Genomic DNA, 21,492 nt, shown 5'->3' with positions numbered 1-21,492 from the left:
TGAGGCTATTGCAGGAGCAAAGCAGCCTTTATGGCAGACAACATGGCTGCCCGACTCCCATTGTTTATTTGAAGCATTTTTACCCTGCTCTTCAGCCAAAGAACCTCCCAAAGTGCTTACATAATATCAGTAAAAATAAGGCAGCCCCTTCCCACAAATTTAAAACCTAAAGGACACAACACGAGAGGGAAAAGTGGGGAGGAGGGAAGAGGAAAACAAACACACCCAGACACCAATTCTTAAAGCTGCTTTTTAATTCTTACAACGGATTTGAAAACAGTTCAGGGGAAAGAGGAACAAAGAAACCTCTGCTGCAGCCTGAAAGGATAGCTATTGTTAGGTGATGGATGAGAGAGGGAGGAATCCAAACAGAGAAAGTCTGAAACATTTCAGAGCATATGTACTCTCCCCTTCCACCACCATGATCCTCACCTCCTGGCATCACGTGTCCAACATCCTGCACAGTGAGAGCCGAGTTCTTATCTTCTGTGTTCACACGTATGACACTATAACTCAACCCATTCATCGATAAGATGGCTCTTCCAGGCAAGGGTGCCCCAGGGACACCAGGTCTAGGAATACAAGAGGCATTAATATACTACAGCACAGTACAGTGGTGCCCCGCAAGACGAATGCCTCACAAGACGAAAAACTCGCTAGACGAAAGGGTTTTCCATTTTTCGAGCTGCTTCGCAAGACGAATTTCCCTATGGGCTTGCTTCGCAAGACGGAAACGTCTTGCAAGCTTGTTTCCTTTTTCTTAAAACCGTTAATACCCAGGGTGCATTGCTTGAAGAGGTGCAGTTGCGACTTCACTTCGAGGAGCAACTCATAGCATGCGGTGTGGTAGCCTTTTTTGAGGTTTTTGAAGACTTTGCTGATTTTTGAAGCTTTTCCAAAACTTCTTTTGCAGCCATTTGGTAAGTTAAACTTTTAAAACTTTTTTTGGGGTTTTTGGATTTTGGGTTGGGGTGTTTGGAATTCAAGGACTTGGTGTTGGGAAGGGGTTTGGAAGAATCTGGAAGCTTGTTCCCCCCCCCCTGCATTTTTATGACTTTTTGTGACCATTTGGCCACTCTGCTGTTTTTTTTTAAAAAAAAATCTGGGTTTGAATTTCTGTGTGCTGGGTGGCTGGGGGAACAGTTGGAGAGGGGTTTGCAAGAATCTGGAAGCTTGTGTGGTTTTTTTCTGCATTTTTATGATTTTCTGTGACCATTGGGCCACTCTGCTGTTTTTTTAAAAAAATTCTGGGTTTTAATTTTGAAATGCTCTTTACAGTATGTGTGACTTTAAAGAGCACTTAATAAACTCTTGTTGTACCAAATTTGGCTTTGTTTGAACTTTTTTTAACCATAGGAACGCATTAATTGATTTTCAATGCATTCCTATGGGAAACCGTGCTTCGCAAGACGAAAAATTCGCTAGACGAAAAAACTCGCGGAATGAATTAATTTCGTCTTGCGAGGCACCACTGTATGAGGGACACTGCTGGCTTCCTACTGATCATGGCCGGGGTGGGGAACTTCACGCTTGGGTATGTATATGAATGTGGCCCTCCTGGCCTCTCTATTTGGCCCTTGACACCCTTATGAGCTCCATATCCACCCCAAGCACTTTTACCTGGCTGGGATGTACCCACAAACAAGGGAGATGTGTATGCATGGGAAGGAACCTCTGACTTTCATGTGGCCGGAATGTGGCCTACTGTACAAAACTAGGACACAGGTTCATTGTTCTGCCCATTTCCCCCTCTGGCCCTACACATCACTGTTAGGAGGAAGGTTCCCCACAAAGGAATGGTCTCCTTGGACTGCAAAACGCTCTCCACTCCCATTTAGGGAACCTTCCGATAACTAGCTTTTTTCTAATTGCTGAATGGCAGAGAGCCCCACTAGATCTGGGTTTTCTGAAAGCACACAATGCACAATGAAACCCATGGCGACCAATCCTTAGGTATATTACTTGGGTCACTTCATGTAAGGATGTTTTAAAAGTCCCCGTATTATCTGAAGTGATCCAGGGAGGGTGGGCAGAAGGTTTGGACCCCCATGGCAGTTCTCTAGCTGATTTGCAGTAGATTGGAAAAGGGACTCTGATTTCCTGCTGTTCAACAACGGTAACAAGGAAAAGGCATGTTTTCTACCTTAAATTAGGCTGCTGAAACAAAACAAGCTTGGGTTAACCGAGTATGAGTGTGTGTGTGTGTGTGTGTGTGTGTGTGTGTGTACATGGCTGTGGTTGTTAGATCTTGGGGTTCTGGTAAAAAAAACTAAGTAGAACTGATAAGACTAAAGTCTGCCCAACACCAAACCAGGAACTTTATCCAAAGATGGGTGGTCACTGAATCCATGTACATTCAACGGAGTGGAAACCTAGTTCTAATGGATTCTCAACCTCCTGATATATTTGAATGTGAAGAAATTTCTGTATGAACCCAATGAGAGATAGACATAATCCGTGCTTCTCGTCAACAGATAAAAATAAAGCTTTAAATGCCATTTAGAATTATTAGGTTTGCTTTCCAATAGCTACAAAAAAAATCAATAATCCAAAAAGACTGCACAGCAATGCCTCAAGAGTATGAAATCATATTCTAGGATCAAAACTGAAACTGATCTGCGTATTTTCATATTTGAACAAAAAGAATACATATATTAGATCATAGCAGAATAATAATAAAAAACTTGTGGGGTTTTTTTAAAGTTATTTAATTAATACTAAAATAGTTAAGCTCTGTTACTTCCGGCACAGTGTAAGGCAAGCATTAAAGACAAATAATTGGGTGGGTGGGTGGAGAAACGTGTAATAAATTAATTACGAAAACAGTAAAATATTTAAATTAGTCGCCTTTGTTCCCCATCAGAACCGGGATACCTATATATGCCCCTCCAGAGTTTTCACCAAGGCCAATATGTCCAAACGGATGGATGGCCATAGAGATATTACTGCCACTTGCTGTGAGAAGAGAAGCAATGAATTACTCAGTGAAGAAGCTATGTACTGACTACAACTTTCGTTTCAGATGCCCCAGATAAGAAACGAGCTTGAAGTATTTGTAAATTGGTGGCATCTCTTTAAAACACACAAGAGGGTAGTTGGGAAAATCAGACATCACCTACCTCCGAATTGCCACAGTCATTGCTTCAGGAGATGTCGCGCAAGGACATATTGCCTCCGGTTTAAGCCCATGGCTCTGGAACAAGCTTAGGAAAGCATCGCAAGAGGACACAGACCCTGGAAGGCAATCATTATCATTTTAAACTGTGAACAGGGCCTGCTAACAGAAACACAAAGGCTGCTTTAGGAAAGCCATAATATCTACAATTTATATGATGCCTAAATGTAATAATATTTCCTAAAGATTTAGTGCACTGCAGACATGTCTGAGTGCTATAATAGAGTGCCTCTTTCTAAAATCAGACTTCCTCACTTAATTACTGTGCAGTAATATAGTTCTGGAGCCCCAGGCATATTATAATTTGCGGGAGGCCAGTCTGCAGATGAAGTACACAAAAAGGCTGGATAAAAGCATATAATAATAAAACTGCAATGCCCACATTGTGCTATTTATAAGGCCAGAGGAACCTCCACCTTCCTTTCAAAGCTCTCTGAGCATCCAAACCTTAAAAAGGAATTACGGGAACTGATGTTAATTCTAACTGTACAAAGCACTTCACAATAATCCCTAGGATTCTAAGAACCTCTGTGCGGACTCCTTGTGAATCTGAAAACATTTGTGAAAGAAGACAATTACAAGGTTTAAGTGCTCCCCCACCACACCCAGAAGATTAAGGCGTATCTTCCCAGTGCATTCTGCCTCCATCTGATCCAGAAGTGCTAATTGCATTCAAATTGTACTGCTTGCCAACACCATCTGGCCAGACACTCAATTAAGCCCCCAAGAGGAGCAGCACCCTGTTGCTCATTTTTTTCAAAGACCCTTTGCCTCATCCCCTGTGAGCAATTTAAAGATGCTCAGGTCTCCTCCTCTATGCTGCCTGTTAATAGAGGGGGTGATTCCCTACCCCCAACCCCCGGACAGAAATGGCTGTTGTCCTCTTTTAAAGATACAATTCTCATAGGACTTCTGCAAAGTCTTTGGCCATTTCTCTAGAGGTTGCCTTGAAATAGACCCCCAATACCATGCCTGTCAGAATATATCCAAGTGTTTTAATTCCATTTCTTTAACTTTGACCAGTATAACTCAAGTTATTACATGCTTAGAAGCAGACAAAAGCAAGTGTTACCCTTATCTGACTACTGCCATTCCAAATTACTGCATCTAAGATGATTTAGCAAGGTGTTCTTGTATACAGAACACCTTTGCTCTTTATTATGAGTTTTGGTTTTAGTGTTGTTAACTGTCTCGCATACTTAAGGCAGCACCAAGCTAGAATATCTAGGCAAAACTAAAACTGCAATTCAATTCCTCTTATAAGAAGAAGAAGAGTTTGAATTTGATAACCCGCTTTATCACTACCTGAAGGAGTCTCAAAGCAGCTAACATTCTCCTTTCCCTTCCTCCCCCACAACAAACACTCTGTGAGGTGAGCGGGGCTGAGAGACTTCAGAGAAGTGTGACTGGCCCAAGGTCACCCAGCAGCTGCATGTGGAGGAGCGGAGACGCAAACCCGGTTCCCCAGATTACAAATCTACCGCTCTTAACCACTACACCACACTGACTCCCAGAATATATCCAAGTGTTAGAGTTTAAAGTTAAAGAAATGGAATTAAAACTCTATAAACTCTATAAATTTCTTTCTAACTCTATAAAAGCAGCTGCAGAATATTTGGCAACTCACTGTTCTGTAAGACAGTAATCATTTGAACTGCTTGAATGAATTGCAAAAAATATAATGAATTGCTTACATAGATTGCAAAAAATACAATGAAGCAATCCTTTTATTTACCTCTGTTCTACAAAATAAATTGCAACAAATGCAAACAGTACAGGGAAAGTTCTCTTGACTGACATACATACACACAATCTTTGCTCTCTATTCTTCTAATTTGAAAATATAGAAGAAATAGTTATAACCAATTTCCTATTGGATTACAATGAAATATAGATAAAAGGTAAAGGACCCCTGAATGGTGAAGTCCAGTCAGAGGCGACTATGGGGTTGTGGCGCTTATTTCGCTTTCAGGCTGAGGGAGCCGGCGTTTGTCCACAGACAGTTTTCCGGGTTATGTGGCCAGCATGACTAAACCGCTTTGGGTGCAACGGAACACCGTGATGGAAACCAGTGCACACGGAAATGCTGTTTACCTTCCCGCTGCAGCGGTACCTATTTATCTACTTGCACTGGCGTGCTTTCAAACTGCTAGGTTGGCAGGAGCTGGGACAGAGCAACGAGAACTCACCCCATCACGGGGATTCAAACCACCAACCTTCTGATTAGCAACCCCAAGAAGCTCAGTGGTTTAGATCACAGCGCCAAGAATTACTGAATTGCCCCCTCTCTCGCATAGCTCATCAGAAGATTAAGTCACATTTCCTCAAGAGGCAAAGATTTTATCCAATGCTCTGCCCCCTGTGGACCACTCACTTCCATTGTATTGCATCTGGCTGCCCATGCCATAAATGATTTTACAGCATGCAGGCAAATAAGTGTATACAGCCTTAGGCTGCAATCCCATACTTGGAAATAAATCTTATCTTGTATCCATGTGCGCACACACTTTTCAATGCTCTACTGCCAAGTATGTGAATAAGTTATCTTCACTGAGCACAATTCTGAAGACTGTTAGAGGAAAACCTGCTAAATATGCAGGCACTACGTCAGGAAAACAGGTCCACGTGGATACTCACAAGGGTTAGCACCATCTGTTACAATCAGCATCCGCAGGGAATTTAAGCTGACATCTCTTTGGTCCCGGTGAGCCATCATGGCCCAGTGCAAATCTCGACACTTCACCAAAGCCACCTTAGCTGCAACCGAGAGAATTAGAGAAAGTCAGTGCACCAAAGTGGAGGCTTACTTGTTGCTCCTTTAAGTAAAAGCCACAGGGATATTCTCAGAGATCTGAAGGACAAAACTCTAGGCAGACTTAGGAGGCAAATCCCTTTGGTAAACAAATGTTAAGACTGCAGGGTGAGAAGATACCAGCCAATTCTCCAATATCTCCAATGAGAAAGTAGCAGAACCATGCAGCCTAAGGCTATGTTCCCAGTAACAATCAAGAGTCACACATCCCTTTAGCAGCTTCTCTGCACCCCATTCAGCTCCATGGGCATGGGAACAGGACTGGAGACCAGATAGGGGCCAGATATGTTTTTCTATAGGTGTTTGCATATCAATACTTCCTGCACCTAATAAATGGGGAAAGTGTCCATTTGCATTTCTTGGTACAGAAAGTATTGAGCGGATGTGTAGAGATCTTTCCTATTCTATTTAATTCAAGAGTAGCTTCTCTGTGTGAAAGAAAGGTTCGTGATGTTGGGTTATTTCTTCAGAGAAGCTGATTACAGCTGGCTTAAACTGTTATCTTTTTCTGTCAAGGTCATGCTGACTATAATAATAGGCCAGAAGGAGCCTGGGTTTCTCTTTCTCTTTCTTTTCCTTCTGGTGTGATGTTCTGCACATGGTATGCTTAGTGTTAAGGTTTAGTCTTATTGTAAGTTATTCTACGTTTAAATTAAGTCTGCTGCAACTGGATTTCTTATGGACAGTGCCAATCCTGAATGTATTAGATTTGTGACCATTATTCTTATTTGCATTCAGTAGCAGTAAAACTCTGCTGGATGAAATACAATTGCCTCTTGTCTATATTTGGGGAATCCTGAAACGTGTTTTAAGTTTTTACCCTGCTAACTATACATTGTTCTGCTCTGGATCATATCGAGTAGAATTTCATGACAAGTCAGCTGTGCAACGGCCTTTCAATGCCCACCTTTGTGAGTGTGAACCCTCTGTACCCAGGAAAGAGGGCAGGTTTTCATCACTGAGTAGGGCACACTGACGGTGTGCAGCTTGTTCATTACACTCTGAAAGACAGAAAGAGAGCCAATTTTACACATGCACACACAGAGAATAACCCAGGCACAAATCAAATAAAAACAAACCACCAGCAAAAATGTGTGGTTTCCATGCACATGAAAAGGCGTTTTCTCTATAACCACAATGAATCCCATCCAATAAATCTAATTAATAGGATTTTAAGATAATGCTGACATGCTACACTTCACATTCCACAGTGAGATTGCAGTCATACCATTCTTCAGTGGTCCTTCCATCTTTAAGACGCACAATGAAATTTTTCATAGGGGAACAGTTAGGGCTAGAGGCGCCAGCTTGCAAGGGTGAGGGTGATGTTGTGGGCATGAGCATCACGCTTCCCTCGCTAAGCCAGGCAGAAGCTTCCCAGGCTTTGGGAAGGAGGTTCCAGGGGGAGGATTTAGGGGACCAGACTAGCCCCCCTAGTCCAATGACCTCATGCCTCTGTAGCCTACGAAAAGAAGTCACGGTAAAGTTTCTGCAGATCATCCCCTTAAAATGCTGACTCACCGTTAGCATGCTATGCCACAAGCCTGCATCTTTCTTGAAATCCAGGACGTTCACTATGGTTTCACCTGCAACAGAAATGTTAACACTTAACTTGTCTGAAATTTTGCTTCCCGGGGTGCAACTTTCTATTCTGCTAAACAAACACAAAGCCTACTCCAGGGTTCCATGAATAATCATATTGTACTGGCCACTTCTCAGACTTGCCATGAAAAACCAAAATCTCTCCCCTTAGATGCTTACAACAAACTTCTTAACAGGAAAATAAATCTCCTTCGTTGATAATGCCAAGCATTTCTCTAACAAGAAATTTACCTACAAAACGTTCTACATACACACTTAAACAGATTTGTATTGACAAAGGGGGCGGGGGATGGAACACTATTTTAATTGTTTTATTCTATTTTATTTTATTGGCTGCTTCAAGAGTCCAACAGGGCAGATTAAGATGCCTGTAAATAAACTGCTATGAATGCTCTGTTTTGGTTTATCTGAAGGCCCATCTGTTCTAGGATCCTGTTCTCACAGTGGCCAACCAGAAGGCTACAGAAAGCCTGAAAGTAAGACCTGAGCACAACAACACTCTCCCCGCTTGTGATTACCAAACAAGTGGTATTCAGAGGAAAGCTGAAGCAAAAGCCACTGGCAATGTGTACTGAGCATTTAGGGAAGCTAAGAAAATGCCTGGTGAAAGGAAAGTTACTGAATTTTTAAAAATAAAAATAAATCACAATATCCTTCTCCTTTGCATGTAAAAGCTACTAGGGATCAGTTTACAAAGTCAAGCTGCTCCTTGCAATAATTTCATAGAATCAAAGAACTGTAGATTTCGAAGGGACCATGAGGGCCATCTAGTTCAACCCCCTGCAATTTAGGAATCTTTTGCCCAACGTGAGACTCAAACCCACGACCCTGAGATTAACGGTCCCATGCTCTACCAGCTGATATATGTGGGTATATTGTTATAAAATGGCCTAGAATATTCAATGCAGAGTGGCACATAAATGCTTTAATACAATGATTAAAAATTAAGGAACTATATGATTTTGTACAGAGAAACACATCAGTGAACCAAACTGTATACAGTAGTACCTCTGGTTGCGAATGGGATCTGTTCTGGAGCCCCATTCGCAACATGAGCAGAACACAACCCGCGTCTGCGCGTGCCACAATTTGCCGCTCCTGCGCATGTGTGACGTTATTTTGAGCGTCTGCGCATGCGTGAGTGGCGAAACCCGGAAGTAACCCTTTCCAGTACTTCTGGGTCGCCGCGGGACGCAACCTGAAAAGACGTAACTTGAACCAAACGTAACAAGAGGTATGACTGTATACAGGAGACAACAGCTATCTCACTATGAAATAACACCATTAGCTTACGAGACATACATACATACAAGTCTCTCTCAGTGTGGCTGGGCAATGAAACCTATATCACACTGAAGCATTTGGCAGTGTGAACTGGTGCTCCGTTTGCAAACAATCACTTTGATTTAATGGGTGTAGCGCATAACTCCTAAAGACTAGCACTGGGCTGGGTTCACAGTTCTCTGGAGAGAGCTGCCCACTAGGACATGACTCCCTGTACTCATAATGCAGCCAGGCTGGACAGCACTCACCTTCAGAGTAGTTGCAGGCCTGAGACAAAGCCTGGCAGTGAGCCAGCATAGCAATTCGTGACACGGTCACACCCATCACACTCCCCTCCTTGCTGGTCTTGTACTGAGAAAAGCGCACAAATATCAACAATTCAGGGATCAAAGTGTTGTTATATTTGCCTTAACCATTCACAAAGCTGAAGGCAGAGAGCCCTTTACTCTTTCCTGTGTATATGCATGTGTGTTTGCATGCAAGGCAGAATATGGATAAGCGAGCAAAATTGAGTAGAATGAGAAAAAATACAAGCTTGAATTTGTTGCCAGGGTTTCCCAAACCTGGGTCTCCAGCTGTCTTTGGACTACAATTCCCATCATTCCTAGTTACCAGGACCAGTGGTCAGGGATGATGGGAACTGTAATCTAGAAAACAGCTAGAGACCCAAGTTTGAAAAGCCCTGCTCTACCTATGCTATTCCCATTCTCTCTCTCTCTCTCTCTCTCTCAAAATAAAGTGTGAACAGACTCACCAACAAAGGCAACAGACCATTTGAAATGAGGTTTAGAACTCCCAAAGTATTCCCATAAACCAGGGATAGGGAACCTGTGGCCCTAAAGAAGTAGCTGGGACTCCAACTCCCCTTAACCCCAGTTGGCATGGCCAATACTCAGGGATGATGGGAAATGTAGTCCAACGTCTGGAAGACTACAGATCACCCATCCCACCACAAACTCTTATGGCAGAAGCTTCTGCTACTCTTAAGGTTAAAAAAATCTGCTTGAGAAGAACAAAGGGCACTGGAAGAAGAACTTCCGCATAAATTGCGTCCTCAATTTATAATTATGCCAGTTCACAAAGATGCTTAAACTACAACGTCTGGTGAGAAAGGGCACATTAGGAGGACACGAGGTTTTGGCAGCAAGGCACACAGACACTTGAAACATCCTAAATATATTACAAGTTCAATAGCCAAGGCAGCATATGCTGTTTTGTTGATTTTTACTCGCTACATACCTCAATGTAAGCTGGCTCAGTCCCCGCGTTTGAAATGTTGGGCTGCCAGTCCTTTGGTGACTTAGAGAGGTACTTGGAATCTGTTACAACCCACTTGAGCCTAGGCCAACCTAAAACCGAAAGGTAAAAAAGTGACTTCTAGGTTGCAATTATTTTTTGATGCATTCACATTGCAAATAACGCAATCTGGCTCCCCCAGAGGAACCTGCTGCAATGCTGCAAGCCTCACAAAGCCCTTGAACAAGTTTTCTTCCCCACCTCCCCGCCACCCCAGAAATACAAGGTTTCTAATCCTTATGAAAAGTTTATCTGGGTTTAGGCTGGTGGGGATCATAAAGAGACATGTAAAGAGGCAGAAAGTTAAAGCCGCTTCATTCAGAATATTATTCTGACATAGAGAAGATTTCCATGTATGAAAATTAAGATCATGCATGAATTATTTGATCCACAATTACATGTACTGAAGCTGTTCTGCGCTGGTAGCTTCCCCAAATGCATCATCATGGCAAAACAAGCAAAATGTGTGCTTTCCATGCGTAACCACACAGAGGCCATGATTAGTGGGTGCAGAAATGCTTAAGTATGTAACACTCAAGCCATTTACAGCTTCGTCATTCAATAGCAGAATTGGATTGCCCTGTAAACCAGCAATGACCATGAAGTAATGTTGCAGTGTGCTCCCAGCAACCCATTCCCATTGTAAAAAGCATCAGGGGTTGTGGCTCAGTAGCAGAGCACATGCCTTTCACGAATGCAGCCCTCATTCTAGTTACTAGTAACCCCAAATATCTCAGGTAGCAGAAATAGGGGGTGGAGTTGTTTGGTTCTTCTGAACACTGGCTGCTTCTGCCAACCTGGGCTGATGGGTTATTGAGGGCTTGCTTTATCACTTACATAGTCAATAACTACAGCCAGGGAACCTTAATTTATGAACAAGTTAAAAGGTAAAGGAACCCCTGACCATTAGGTCCAGTCGTGACCAACTCTGGGGTTGCGGTGCTCATCTCGCTTTATTGGCCAAGGGAGCCGGCGTACAGCTTCCAGGTCATGTGGCCAGCATGACTAAACCGCTTCTGGCGAACCAGAGCAGCGCACGGAAACGCCGTTTACCTTCCCGCCGGAGCGGTACCTATTTATCTACTTGCACTTTGATGTGCTTTCAAACTGCTAGGTTGGCAGGAGCAGGGACCGAGCAAGCAGAGCTCACCCCGTCACAGGGATTTGAACTGCCGGCCTTCTGATCAGCAAGTCCTGGGCTCTGTGGTTTAACCCACAGCGCCACCCGCGTCCCATACAAGTTACAAGTTAATCTGCTGCAAAATAGGAATGTCATGTTCGACACTGATCACTCGTCACAAGTGCAAATGCACCCTTGTCATTTCCTGATTGATAAAATGCCACCCACAATGACCGTTCCATATAAAATCAACAACTAACCTTTGAACTGCACAATTTCTCCATTCTGCGTTTTGGGGAGACCCTTTAAGCAAACCTCAGTAGTGAGAGCCAAAGCAATGCCACAGCTGCCTAGAAGAAAGCCAATTTGCTGGCCACCAGCATCCTGTGGGAGGGAAAAGGGAATCACTGTGATTTGCAGATTGGGGCAAAAAAGAGAGAAAAGGCCAGCTTTAGCCTTACCAAACTCCTAAACGTCGGTAATGGTTTGGTAACTGGATGGTAACATTATGGACAACGCTGAGGGAACTACAGACATTCAGAGTCATCCATCAGTGGTTTGAAACTCAAATGACAACCACCACAGTGACAGCAAGGGGAAACAGGCATTGCACACAATGGAAAAACACAGGGAGTGGTGATGATCTGAAATAAGATGGGTGGCAACAATGAATGTGGAAGGGACGTATTCATCCTGTGCTGAAAAGTCCATGAATGAAAGTAACTTGAAACTTGGGAAACAGCGTTCTAGGGAAAAGTCAGCCTTCCCCAACCTGGTGCCCTCCAGACTACAATTTTTGGACTACAACTCCTGTTTAGTTTTAGTCACCACAGCTGGAGGGCAACAGGTTGGTTGAAGGCAACAGGTTATAGCCAGAGTTGTGCTTAACTCTGTGCTAAAGAGAGAAATTTCTGCTGCAAGAAAGGCTGAATTCTGCAACCAGCAGAAACTAAACAAGCATAATTCATGTTAATAATAATATTTTTATTATTAAAAATAAACCCATCTGGCTGGGTTTCCTGAGCCACTCTGGGCAGCTTACAGCATATCTAAAAACATGAAGCATTAAAAACCCCACAATAGAGGGCTGCCTTCAGATGTCTTCTAAAAGTTGTGTAATTCTTTATCTCCTTGACATCTGAAGGGAGGGTGTTCCACTACTGAGAAGGCCTGCATATATGCCTGCATATATTTTACTTGCAGGGTCCCGAAGTCCAGTTCTCCAATCCCTTCACCACTAGCTTCTGAAATGTAGCCAAACTGTTGCCCACACAATCTCAAACAGGTCTTTTCTCCTCCAGCCACAGGGGGAAGGGGAAGCATTAGATTGGCAAGACTACCATGTGAGAAGCGAAAGGAAGGGATCTCTGCAGATGAGCTCAGAGTCACAGTTTGAAATCATCAGTGGGACAGGTTCCTAAATGGTCCAGACAGCGGAAGTTTGTGAAATACCCGGCTGGATAACCTGCAGGACTTGCTACAGAACATTGCCAGGGCTGCACTCCTTCCTATTTGCCCCCAAATTCAACATATTAAAAAAAAAAAACTACCCCAAGAGAATAGCAGGCTACATATCAAAATCCATATTGCACTCAAACTTTATTTGTTGAAATAAAGCTATTTGTCTTTATTTGTTAACTTGATTTGTTAAAAAATGGACTGAACACATGGCATTTCCATACAAAAAAAGGCCAAACAGAAATCACATATAATAATAATAATAATAATAATAATAATAATAATAATAATAATAATAATAATAATAATATAAACAGCATATTGGTAAGAAGCTACCCCTCCTCTTCCAATCCCAGCATTCCTTAACTACAGAAGGGAAATTTACTAGGCTGCAACGAGCTGGAATGAGCAGATGATCAGAGAATCCCCTGCAACACAACAGAAGCGAGGGAAGAAAGCACTGAAATGGACAAGCTGGTTTACTGAGCGTATAGAGTCAGTGCGGGGGCTGGGAGAGAATCCGTTTTCATATGCGGGTTGTTATGGCAGTTGTCATATTGAGACCACAAATCAAAGAGATGCCCCTAGGAGACCCATAGCATTACCAGGCTAGGTTACCACCTCATTACCACTTCTCTCACCATGCTCTTTGCCAAGCCGTCTCTTGAAAGACACTCTTAATACCTTAGCATGGCGTGTTATTCCAATTATGGTAAGGGTAGAGGTGACCTTTAGGTGACACGCGGACTCTGTGAGAACACCAGGACCTATTCTCAGCAGTGCTCAGGACACAAGCTGGCCAGAAAATCTACACTGAAACTCATTTCAATCAGGGCTGTTTCTCAAGCTACCTCCGATAGGCACTGATACAAAACTATGCCCCAAAAGTCTTGAAAAACAATGTCAGAACTTGTTAATACACATATCTGTTTGGGGAAGCGAATTCAAAATGCTACCATCTTTTTGCCTTATACTCACTTTCCCCTCTGGAATGGATATAGTGTCTTATAGTTCTGATGTCTGTAGTTAGCAGTAGCTCGGAAACTGCCTGCATTTCAACTACGAAAATGCATTTCAAGATTTATTTATTTTTTAAAAAAACAATGAAATATTTGGCTTTTCAGCAAGGGAGCAAACTGCAATTCCTATGCAGTAGCACAGTGCCATGGAAATCAGTAGGACTGCAAGATAACAAAAGAAGCTCCCCATTGCTGCTGTTTAAATAATGTTCTCTAAAATGCAGGTGTTGAGCTCTGGTGAGAATAAGGCCCAGGGTACTGACCGAGGGAGAGGTGAGATACTTCGATCTCTTTTACCATGTGCTCGACGGAAGAGGGAGGCATGACAGAACACCAGCATTTCGAAATATCAGCCTGGATGTGCAACAGCTGTGAAAGGCAGGCTCTCTAGAACGGGAAGCCGCAAAGTCTAAATGTATCCAAGGCCGACAGCCTGACTTGGTTCTCATCCCACATCCTATCACTCCTCTAAGTTCCATCAACGTTACCTTTCGGGTTAGAGGTACCTCTATCGGCACTGGGATGACTTCAGCTAGCAAACAGCCATAGAACGCCACCATGAACATGACAGGATCATTGTTGGGATAAACAAGGGCTACCTGCGATTCACAGAAATCATTAAGTTAGAGAAGGTCAAGCTTGGACCATTACACTGCAAAGCACAAAACAGGCTGTTTAACTCAAAGAATGTTCATTAGATGACTGCAAAATTAACTCATGTGCTGCAATTTTTTAAAGAAGTAATTTTTAAAAAACATTTAAAGGGGAAGAGGCACATACATTCATGCGCCACCCCCGTTCATTTTTCAGAAAGGGAGCTATAAACCGTTTGTTAAGGCTTCTTACTCTGTCTCCAGGCTTCAAGACAGGCTCATTTTTGGTGCCCAGTTTATTCAACAGCGTATAGGCCAGCTTCAGACTTCTGCTCCACAGTTTGCCTGGAACGCAGAGAAGAGTTTGGATTTGATATCCCGCTTTATCACTACCCGAAGGAGTCTCAAAGCAGCTAACATTCTCCTTTCCCTTCCTCCCCCACAACAAACACTCTGTGAGGTGAGTGGGGCTGAGAGACTTCAGAGAAGTGTGACTAGCCCAAGGTCACCCAGCAGCTGCATGTGGAGGAGCGGAGACTCAAACCCGGTTCCCCAGATTACAAATCTACCGCTCTTAACCACTACACCGCACTGGCTCTCTCTCGAGAGAAAGCAATGAGGCTACACATCAGTCAGGCAGCAGCAGGTGCAGCATCTCCCCTGCCCCTCACGACACACGTCTATTATTATTATTATTGCTGGAAAATATCTGTATCCTGTATCTTAGCCAGTGCAGAATCAACGCAGGATTGCCAAAGCACTGCTTTTCTAATCAAACAGCTTATGTGCCAAGTCAAGGCAGGCAAACCACAAAGACCCACATGCCTTAAAAAAGCCCGCTATGGTAAAGTGTATATGCTAACAAGACTCTATAAAGATTCTCACCGTATGTCAGTGTGTAGACTGGCTTCCCAGTAACATCCAGGGCTGTCAAACAAGGGCATTTGGCCTGCGTCGTCCCCCAGCGTTGCAAAGCGGCTTCTAAAGCAGGAGGCCAGTTGCAAACTACTCCCAGGGGTTCTCCCTTCACAGGCGTCATCTGACGTCCCTCTGGCTTGGGCTGATTTGGGTCTGGCTGTGGAACTGCAAAGAAAACACCGCCAGATCAAGTGTTAAACCCACTGAGGAAAGGAGCAAGCTGTGTATGGAGGACTAAATGATGCTAAACAAAGTCTATAGCTCCCTGCATTCACGGTGCAAAGGATTCCCCCTTTCTTCCCCATTTTGGAAATCGCTGTTTCAAAACCCACTTTTAAAAGGTCGAAGCAATTTGAACGTATTTGTTGCTAAGGAGAGATACCGCCCAGTAGGAGACAGGAAAACTGTATTATTTCCAAACACAGAAACCGAAGGTGTTAACTCGATTGCATTTGGCAAGAACCTACTATTACTGCCGCTGCTACTATACAATTACGTAGCATCAATCTGTGCGCTAGGTACAATACGCAACGCAGAAGTGAGCAGAAAGTCTAAAATCTCAGCCAGTCAGCCAAGACAAATATGAACAAACTAAGATTAAGTTTGACTTTAATAAAAGGCACCAAAGACAGAGTAGGACAGAGATAACAGGTAGCAGAAAGAGCAGGAAGGTGCGGTCCAGCAAGGATTTGTATATGGAGTTTTGAAAAGTTGAAGCGGTAACTTGATAAAGGTTAATCAAGACGTAAAGAGCAGCAGGTCAAAAGAGAGAGCAGATGAAGAGAACAAAAAATGTCAACTGAGCAGAGCCATTTACAGGAGGAGAAAATTTGTGGCTTAAAAAAAGGAGGGTGGTATTTAAATCCAGGAGAGGGAAATTAGGTTGAGATAGTCAAAAGCAACTTGCCCCTGTGACAGTGCCTAGGTAGTATATTCATAGATAATGCCGTATACTGGAGTTGCTATAAAGCTGTTTAAGACCAGCAGAGTCAGCACTAGCGCAAAAATGTACCATGGAACACCAAGCAGTTGTTTGGGTAAATAGCCCCTCTGGGGCCACCAGGAGAGCGGCGCACAATCTGAGAGGTGCACCTCACTTGCAATGTTGATGAGGAAGTCTGAGCACAGCTCCCGGATCACACAACGCAGCTGCGTGGGCCACAAAATCTCTGGGGCCAGCTCTCAGAGGAATAGTCCAAATTTACTATTTGCCATCTGTCTCTCGGTGGGAGCTACACACGCCGCACAGAATTTCGGAGTGGAAGTTAAAGATGCATAAATGAAGCAGCAATAACCCAGGTTTCTCCGTACTCATATTTAAGGCTTGAGCTACCCTCGCCATGTCTGCGGCCCAATTCCATTCTTTTTTTCTTGGGCACCAGCATTTCTGACAAAGTGTCAAGTGTGACCACCTGATTTGAAAAGGGGAGGGGTGTGGGAGGGGAGGAAGAAGAGACAACGAAACAAATGGGGGCAAGGACATGCTATGCCAAGTGTTGCTCTCCCATCCCTCTTGCAGTAAAAAGACTGATTTGACATATACACCCAATGATGGCATGGTATATTCCCAGACTTTCCCAACTCTGGAATGTTGTTGGACCCCAACAATTTGCACGAGTTCCTGTTGACACAGCCAACAATCTGGGATGATAGGAGCTGCCCTACTCCTGTTGGACTACAAGAAGCAAGAAGTTGGGAGAAGCTGGTGCACCCTGTTTTAAGCAAGAAGAGCTCATCTTTCCCCCTTTTTCTCTTTAAGAAAACCTGTGGGCTTGACCGAGTAGCTCTCTGCCTACTCCAGAGGAGGGGAACTTTCCGGCCTATGGGCTGAATGTAACCTCCAGGTGCCCCTATCCAGTTCTTCCCAAGCAACAGCCCTCGCTATCTGTGCTCTGCACCCTGGAGTGATTCTGCCTGTCTGAATAGGTCCTTCAATTGTGATGATGCCATTATGTATCTGGAGTGTGTGTGTGTGTGTGTGTGTGTGTGTGCGCGCGCAAGAATCTAGTGTACAAAGACTCTCCAATATGCTGTTCCACCCACTGTTTGCCTCCGGCCCCACAACCCCTGACGATGTGGGGCTTGGAAGGTTGTGCATGAGGTTTCCCCTTGTGCAGTTACAGAAAAAGCATACGACCAGGAGGAGCTAGATGGAACTCTTGAGCTTTTCTATGTAAGAGGCTAAGATACAACAGCACATTTGTTTTCTAATCCATATTGATCTGGAAACCTCACAGAAGGAAGGCACAGACAGAAGGAAGAGGATTCCCCCTTAACTACTGGAGCTTCACAGGCATCGAAAGAGGAAAAGCAAAACCAAGCAAAAGAACAAGACACGCAAAGTTTTCTGCGAATTGCAACCAGCCCATTGGCATATCCAAATACCTTCAACAATTTCTTCAAAATCATCCACAAAAAACTCCTTCAGAGGTGGCCGCTTGGGTCGCTTCAGAGTATTGAGCAGCTGCTGGATTTTTGTTGAGACTCTGCTACTTACAGGGACACCTGCAGTGTGGGAAATTAATTCAGTTTATCAAGGGCTAGGTCACTTGTGGGCAACTGCCACTCTGTATAAAGAGCTACCCAAACCATTCCCTTTCTGATGCAGCAAATTACAACATACATGAGCAGAAATTGCCGTGATCAAAGCCTGATGTAAAACATGGGAACACGGACTATCCAGAAGGTTATCTGGAAGGTACGGCTGCTAATAAAAGGGCCATTTATTTCCTTTTCAAAGCTGTTTTCAGCATTTGCACAACACTGTCTATGTATGTTTTTCGTCTCTCAAGACCAGGCCGTATATGGCAAGCTGCAAAGGCCTCGGCAAACTTCCCATTCCCTCCTTGGATTGCAGAAACAGAGTCGGGCACCTCTGAGATCACAATTCTTGACTAATGGGATATGTTTGGCTTGGTGGGTCACAAATTGTGCATGCTGGATTGAAATGGTATTTCTAGCATCCTTTTAGGACTTGACCACCAGAGGGCACTATGGGAACTCCCGAGACTTGGCAAAGGTTTTCTCGCAGACTCAAATCAAGGCAGCAGTTTATCGTCAAGGTTATTCTAGTCACCGCAGCTGGGTGCTTTTCTACCTGTATATAACAAACTCCAGCGCAGCAGGCATTTTAGAAGTGCAGGTTCTACTTTACCACTCATTGGCTGCTTTATGCTGAAAATAGTACTGCCAACAAATGAGAGCGAAGCCTCTTCTCCAAGGTTAAGGAGACGCTGGCTTTAGGAGTGAAATCTCAGGGCAACACAGCTGAGGCCCTGGAAATTCTGCATAAGAACAACAACAGCGTTCTCTGACCAAAACAGTTCAATGCAAACTGTCAGTAATGCAGATCAGCTAGTTCATGCATTTTTCCTCTCTCTCTGCAAGGTGTGAGAATTCACTTAGTTGAGAATTCACATCTTTAAAGAAAGGAACAAGGGGAAATGAATAGAGCAGTGCTGTGACAAACATAGATCTGGTGTGGCAAAACAAGACCACCTGTAGGTGGCTAGGTGCTGGCGAAAGGAGTTTAAAAAGCTATTTTTGCTTCTGTTTCAGCACCTGACACTGTACAACCAAATAGCTCATTTTACAGCCCGGTTGTGTAATCTGAAAACTCTATAATCAAATGACGGGGGAGACTATACAGAACCACAGAACGATCAAATATGAGACCAAGGAGAGGGTCTGTTGTTCTAAGACTCCTAAGATTCACTTTACTTTAACGCCCAATGCCTCTCAAATACCCAATGCAGGGCTCTCATTCCTTTGTAAAACACATTCTGTACTTTTCATTTCAATGCACACACAAAATAAAATTGCAATTTCCTCACCAGAACTCCCTGCTCCCCTTTCCTAATCCATAGTGCTCAGGGGTTAATTCTTGAAGCCAGTGGTATTTAAGAAGAAAAGCAGTTTCCTGATACTCTGCGTGCATTGAGTTATCACTCTTCTTTAGATTACAAGGCACAGCAAAAGAACTGAAGCTCCTAATGAGATACCCACAATCGCTGGTCTCCAGCTATGCTGAGGAAATGCATCAGCGGTGGTATCTGCTTAAAACAACAATGGGAGCCCTTAAGAAACTGCACTCTCTAGGAACCACACACTCATGTCAGAGAGGCTACCTGTTTCCTCTTCCGACTGTATGAGCCATTTGGGATCTGCCACACTTTTCACAGTGGTGGACTACAGAAACAACACAAAATAGTGAGCAGGAAAAGGAGAGCTTTCCGGGAGCTTTCTGGGAATCCACAAAACTGTTTGGGTTAACAGCAGGAGCTGGAGACAGGATGAAAGTTCAAAGAGCAACTGCCTTCCCTTACTCATACATCAAGAGGCTGGGCCTTGCTGCAGCAGTGGAGATATTCTGAGGTTGGAGCTGGGCTCAGCTTCTCACTTTGCTACTAGTGGAAAGGGCATACAGCGTCTTTGCTCTCTTCCGGGTGACAAGGGTGCAAGAACCGTTCTATATCAAGGCAATTGTGGTTATTGCATTCAAATGATTCTTCCTTTGAAGCTGGCTCACCTGACATCATGTGACTTTGACAGGTGAGCGAGACAAGGTGATCTGACAGGTGGGTGACCCCACCTACCTGTCAAAGTGGCCTGCAGGTTGTGGAGGACTTGGGGATCTAGCCTGCTGACTGCTTCCACTTTCCCACCCTGCGGTACATGTTCTTTGCCCCTACATGAATCAAACTTGAGAGGGTCTCAGTTGTTTCTGCCCACCTCAATTGTTTCTCAGTTGTTTCTGCAATGCAAAGCAGAATACACTGGCAGGCCGATTCACAATTAAAAGTTGGAGGAAATGCTGGTGTTAAGGGCTGGCACTTTTGCTCAAAAGCTTAGGTAAGAACTGGCAGCTCCTGATCTGGAAGGGCAAAGAGTATTCACACTTTTGCTTCTTCCACACAAAATATGAATGTGCAGGGTAAGAAGTTAAGAAGCACAGGCTTCTTTTCTAAAAGAAACACGCAAAAACAAACAAACAAGCTTAATGCCAACAGCTGAAATTTAATCAGCTGCCTTTCCCCCCAAGATGCAATTGCCCAACCTGGGACTCAGGGCCCCATTGTTCTCACAATTTCACAAGAAAGCAAACAGAAAGATTTGTTGCTGTGTGAGGCAGGTGCCTACTAATGGCTGACATGGTAGACCTTTAAGATGGATAACATGCATTCTGCAATGCTGCACTGATGAGCTGTAGAAATAAAACCATGTTACTGGTGCCCTATTGGCTTTATCCCATAGTCTGGATTTGCAGATGTACCATCGGCTGTGTCCATAAGGCTAGACCGGTTGGATGCTTTGTGCATGCCCTTCACTATTCCTGATGGAGGGAGGTCAATAGCAGATGGGCGGGCAGAGGAAGCAGGTGTGGAGGTAGTTGCAGTAACATCCGGGGGAACTGAGAAATTTTCTAGAAGGAGGATCAAGAAAAAAACAATTGAGATTCATATTATTTTTTTGCGACCAGGTGGCCTAAGACGCAATATCACATTTACCCACCTTTCCTTGCTCTGATGCAAAGGCACCTGACTGAACAGCAAGATTGATTCTACTTTCCATTTTCATTACAGAGCCACAGGCTATTTCACACCCCTGTTTCTCTAGGCCATAGACTAACTCGTACAAGGGCAACAAAAAAGTTATGGGACATATTACCATTGCCCCATATCTCCTCTTAAGTAAAAATTGGACAAAGGATAGGAACAGGAGAGTTTTGACCATGTAATCTTCAACAGTGATGGAGAAAAGAACTAGTATTCTGAACTGCAGCATTCTTGGAGTTTGACCATGGGCTAAAAATACTGGATCCTGAGCAGAAATGTGATGGGAGAACTTCCTATAGTCTCAGAAAAGGCCTCCTGATTTTTCAATTTTTTTGTTTGCCATTTTGCCAACAGAAAAGACTACCCAGCTAGCTGACCATGTTGTCTCTATAGTGCACTGAGTGCAAGACTAAGCCCCTTCCTCATCCCTTATGCAAACTTCCAGATCTTGAATACATTTCTGTATCACAACAGAAATAGTGGCACTGCAGGCTGAAATCTGGTCTAGTTAACTGCAATGCCCTTTAATGACATACTGCGGCCTAATTTGCATGTCAGGCTGAGCCAAACCATTGCTTAGTGCGCATGTGTGAGCTCCCAGAGAGGAAATTGCAGTCACTTTGCTCTTCCCTAGTTGTTCTGCAGCTATACCACACTAAA

The 21,492-nt window shown here is 43.8% G+C and overlaps 1 protein-coding gene across 4 annotated transcripts in view; it reads right to left on the bottom strand.

Annotated features, from left to right (window-relative positions):
• The window catches only part of DIP2B (disco interacting protein 2 homolog B), a 184,910-nt gene that overhangs the window by 31,117 nt on the left and 132,301 nt on the right, over positions 1 to 21,492 (bottom strand). For all 4 annotated transcript variants that reach the window (XM_028710881.2, XM_077923935.1, XM_077923934.1 and 1 more), the window contains 13 exons: positions 20,550 to 20,699; positions 17,663 to 17,782; positions 15,245 to 15,442; positions 14,613 to 14,704; positions 14,255 to 14,365; positions 11,550 to 11,673; positions 10,113 to 10,222; positions 9,122 to 9,224; positions 7,509 to 7,573; positions 6,895 to 6,988; positions 5,813 to 5,932; positions 3,120 to 3,234; positions 433 to 572 (listed from right to left, as the gene is read on the bottom strand). In XM_028710881.2, coding sequence (XP_028566714.1) covers positions 433 to 572; positions 3,120 to 3,234; positions 5,813 to 5,932; positions 6,895 to 6,988; positions 7,509 to 7,573; positions 9,122 to 9,224; positions 10,113 to 10,222; positions 11,550 to 11,673; positions 14,255 to 14,365; positions 14,613 to 14,704; positions 15,245 to 15,442; positions 17,663 to 17,782; positions 20,550 to 20,699 — 1,542 coding nt within the window. The remainder of the gene's footprint in view (positions 1 to 432; positions 573 to 3,119; positions 3,235 to 5,812; positions 5,933 to 6,894; positions 6,989 to 7,508; positions 7,574 to 9,121; positions 9,225 to 10,112; positions 10,223 to 11,549; positions 11,674 to 14,254; positions 14,366 to 14,612; positions 14,705 to 15,244; positions 15,443 to 17,662; positions 17,783 to 20,549; positions 20,700 to 21,492) is intronic.

This window comes from Podarcis muralis, chromosome 2 (assembly GCF_964188315.1).
Source record: "Podarcis muralis chromosome 2, rPodMur119.hap1.1, whole genome shotgun sequence".
In the NCBI taxonomy this organism is placed as follows: Eukaryota; Metazoa; Chordata; class Lepidosauria; order Squamata; family Lacertidae; genus Podarcis; species Podarcis muralis.
This window is presented reverse-complemented; position numbering and strand designations above follow the sequence as displayed.